Source organism: Miniopterus natalensis, chromosome 22 (assembly GCF_054644295.1).
Source record: "Miniopterus natalensis isolate mMinNat1 chromosome 22, mMinNat1.hap1, whole genome shotgun sequence".
NCBI lineage: Eukaryota > Metazoa > Chordata > Mammalia > Chiroptera > Miniopteridae > Miniopterus > Miniopterus natalensis.
The window spans coordinates 1563785-1567504 of NC_142102.1; the positions used below are offsets into that span (position 1 = coordinate 1563785).

A 3720-nucleotide genomic window follows, 5' to 3' on the forward strand; every position below is an offset into this window, starting at 1 on the left:
GCGAGAGAGAAACGAGAGGCCGCGGAAGGTCGAGACGGCGCCGGAGCTGAGCCCTGGGGTTTGAGAGACGACAACCGGACTCGAGGCTGCGCGGTGAAGAAGCTGCTGGCGGGAGGCTCCCCGGGGAGCTGGGGCCCAGGGGTGCTTCCCTGGGGGCGTCCACGCTGTACCCCCATCGCAGACGCTGGCGCACACCACCGCCAACAAACAGGCCGCGCGTACTGCCGGTCACCCGAGGGGAACCCCGAGGGTGCCTACGGTACCCAGTTTGGGAAAGGTCCTGGTGTGCCACCAACCTGAGCGGGCGCGCTGCTGTCTGCGGGACGGAGACATTTCCACGCGGGCCCGGCGTCCTGGGGGAGGGGCGGCGGCGCCGTGCACGTGGGTGCTGCTCACGGCGGCCTTGGAACGACCGGAGCTTGAGGGGAAAATTAAAACCGAATCAACAGGCCCCACGGGGCGCGGGCAGCCCCAACCGATGTCGCCGGTGTATCCCCTCGGGGGAGTCCCCGTCGCGCGTGGGTTGACCGCACAATGCATTTTCTCCTTCTTCTAATTATTTTTTAAATTATTTTGCAAAAAAATAATTCTATGGGTTGGTTTTAGAGAGCGGCCGGGGGCCCCTCTGCACCCAAAGGGTCCCTGCCCGGGGAGCACCCGCCACCCAGGTCCACCCCTCGGCCTAGCGGGGCCTCGAGGGCGACACGCGTTTCTCGGGGTCCGGGGCGGGGAGGGACCCGGTTCCTCAGGCGGCCCCGACGGGGCGCCCCCGCCCCCGGGCCGCCGTCCCTGCCGCGCCTGAGGGGCCGCTGGGCCCCCCGCGTGAACTTCTCCTCAGAAACGCAGCCTGGGCCCCTCGGGGGCCAGGGGACCCCTTTCCTCTTCCAAAAGGGCCGCCTCCCTCCCCGCCTCGGGCCACGCGGGACACACACACCTGCGTCCTCGGTTCCCTTCAGTCAGGCGACGCCTCCACCCGCCCCGTCGGGCGCCGTCCCGGCCCCGCCCCCCGGCCCCGGCCCCGCCCCCCGGCCGGGCGCGCCGCCCGCCGCCGCGCAGGCGCAGGCGCAGTGGGCCGCCCGCCGGCGCCCCGCCCCCCGGCGCTGCGGAAGGAAGGCGCCGCGCGCGCGCAGCTTCGCGCACTTCCTCTCCGGGCGGCGGCGGAGGCGGAGGCGGCGCAGGCTCGAGGAGCTGCTGGACGCGCAGGCCCTGCCCTTGGCCGACGGCGCAGACATGTCCGAACCCAGTCAGGACGGGCGCGACCCGGGCTTGGCAGCCGAGGCCTCCGACGCCGAGGCGCGCGGCGGCGGCGGCGGCGGTGGTGGCGGCGCGGTGCCCGGGGGGTCCCCTGCGCCCGCGGCTGAGGCCGACACCTTCGCGGGGCCGGACAGCCCCGTCCCGGGCCTCGCCGACTCCCCTCCGGCCTCGCCGCCGCCGCCGGTGCCGAGCGACGAGGACGACCCCGACCCGAAGGCGCTGCTGCAGGCGGCGGAGGAGGGCTGCGCGCCCCAGGCCCCGAGCGCGGCCCAGCCGGGCCCCGCGCCGCCCGCCCCGGCCCAGCTGGTGCAGAAGGCGCACGAGCTCATGTGGTACGTGCTGGTCAAGGACCAGAGGCGGATGGTCCTCTGGTTCCCCGACATGGTGCGGGATGTGATCGGCAGCTACAAGAAGTGGTGCCGCAGCATCCTCCGGCGCACCAGCCTCATCCTGGCGCGCGTCTTCGGGCTGCACCTGCGGCTCACCAGCCTGCACACCATGGAGTTCTCGCTGGTCAAGGCGCTGGAGCCGGAGGAGCAGGAGCGCGTGGCGCTGAGCAACCCCATGCCCATGACGGGCCTCCTGCTGATGATCCTGAGCCTCATCTACGTGAAGGGCCGAGGCGCCCGGGAGAGCGCCGTCTGGAACGTGCTGCGCATCCTGGGGCTGCGGCCCTGGAAGAAGCACTCGACCTTCGGCGACGTCAGGAGGCTCATCACCGAGGAGTTCGTGCAGCAGAGCTACCTGAAGTACCAGCGCGTGCCCCACGTCGAGCCGCCCGAGTACGAGTTCTTCTGGGGCCCCCGCGCCACCCGCGAGATCACCAAGATGCAGATCATGGAGTTCCTGGCCAGGGTCTTCAAGAAAGACCCCCAGGCCTGGCCTTCCCGCTACAGGGAAGCTCTGGAAGAGGCCAGGGCTCTGCGGGAGGCTCCCCCGCCCCCCTGCCCCCGCAACAGTGTCTCCGAGGACTAACTAGCAAGGTCTGGAGGCAGGTCCCCTGGTTGCTGACCCTCGCCAGGGTTGGTGGAGGGTGGGGTGGGACGTTAGAGTATTAAGGGGTTTCCAGTGCAGTATTTCACGTGTAACTTTTCAGTTTTCAGTACAGTGCTTTTATACCTTTTCACGCAATGTATTCATGTCACTCTCTTAGGTAGTGTGTAGGGGTTTTTTTTCTTTTTGCATGTCGGTTTATAAGTAAGCTCTGTTGGTGCTTTCGCTTTTGTGCTACCTTTCTTGAATTTTTTGTACCAGAGACGTGCTAAACTTATGAAATACATTGAGAAGTTTTTCCATCTTATTTTATATGGGACGCCGGATGGATGTGTATGGGGTAGGCCGCCCCGGGAGAGTTCGAAAGGACTCAGCAGCAAAGCCGGCCTCACCAAGAGGAGAGTCAAGGTCCCCCTCTGTTTGTGACCTCGCTGGGCACAGGAAGACATCCGTGTGGAGTGACTGGACTGGACTGGTCTCAATGTGGGCACTTGGCACAGTTTACTAAACACAAGTTAACAACCCCACCATGAGTAACCTTTAAACAGTAAAGATCCTTGTGATACAATCATTTTTGGAAACGTGTACTTTATCTTCGGGTTGGGGATGAGGCGTTTTGCACAGCGGACAAACACCAGCTATTTCCTGGGGTGGGAGAAGTCACTTCTCGTCATTCGTCGCACATTACAAAACTATAATTTTTTAAATGCAACTCGCGTTCAGCGCTTTGACATATACAGAAAAGTAAAAAGAAGGCCCAGATGCTCATAATTGCAACCCATCCAAATAACAACGGTTAATATGTAGGGTGGTTTCTTTTTTGTGGTCACTTAAACGGGCAGGCATTGTACTCAACTCTTTATATGCGTTTGCTTCTGCTTAATCCTCACAACAGCCCTATGAGGCCACGTTTACTACATCTGCACATGGAGGGAGTACAGGAACAAAGTAGTTGTTTAACTAGATCAGAAAGAGTGAGAGGAGGGGCTGGGATTTGAACCCAGACAAAACGGCACCAGGGCCTCTATTTTTCCCCACCTGCCTACAACTGACCCCTATCTCTACTCAGCTCCGTACCCACAATGCGCGTGCACACATACACACACACACGTGCGCGCGTGTGCGGCTAAAGATTTCATTTTTCTAATGAATCCTCACATTAATCTTTTAAAGAAAGCAATCATATCCTGATTCTACAAATTAAGAAACTTGGTTTCAAAGAGATTAATGGACCTAACCAAGTCATAGCCGTGCAGCCAAGATTTGAGACATGGTCCTCCCCTGAAGGGCTGAAATGAAGGAGCCAGAGGAACACCCATGGGACTCCTGGGAGAGGGAGGTGGGTGGGGGTGGGAAGGTGGCCCACTGGGACATCTGTGGCCCAGCAGTTTGTGAATTGCAGCATGCCACTGGGGGACCCTCAGAGGGTGGAATGGGGTGAGGGTGGGGGTGAGGGGCCATGACGAGAGAAAT

The 3720-nt window shown here is 62.0% G+C and overlaps 1 protein-coding gene across 1 annotated transcript; it reads left to right on the forward strand.

The window, feature by feature from the left end:
* The first annotated feature begins 1150 nt into the window (after positions 1-1150).
* On the forward strand, positions 1151-2818 carry NDN (necdin, MAGE family member). Its single transcript, XM_016200770.2, has one exon. The coding sequence runs from the start codon at positions 1231-1233 to the stop codon at positions 2227-2229; it is 999 nt and encodes a 332-aa protein (XP_016056256.2). The 5' UTR covers positions 1151-1230; the 3' UTR covers positions 2230-2818.
* Positions 2819-3720: the final 902 nt, after the last annotated feature.

Bases quoted from the DNA above. Each gene is read 5' to 3' on its own strand.
- NDN (XM_016200770.2), top strand. From the start codon at position 1,231: ATGTCCGAACCCAGTCAGGACGGGCGCGACCCGGGCTTGGCAGCCGAG.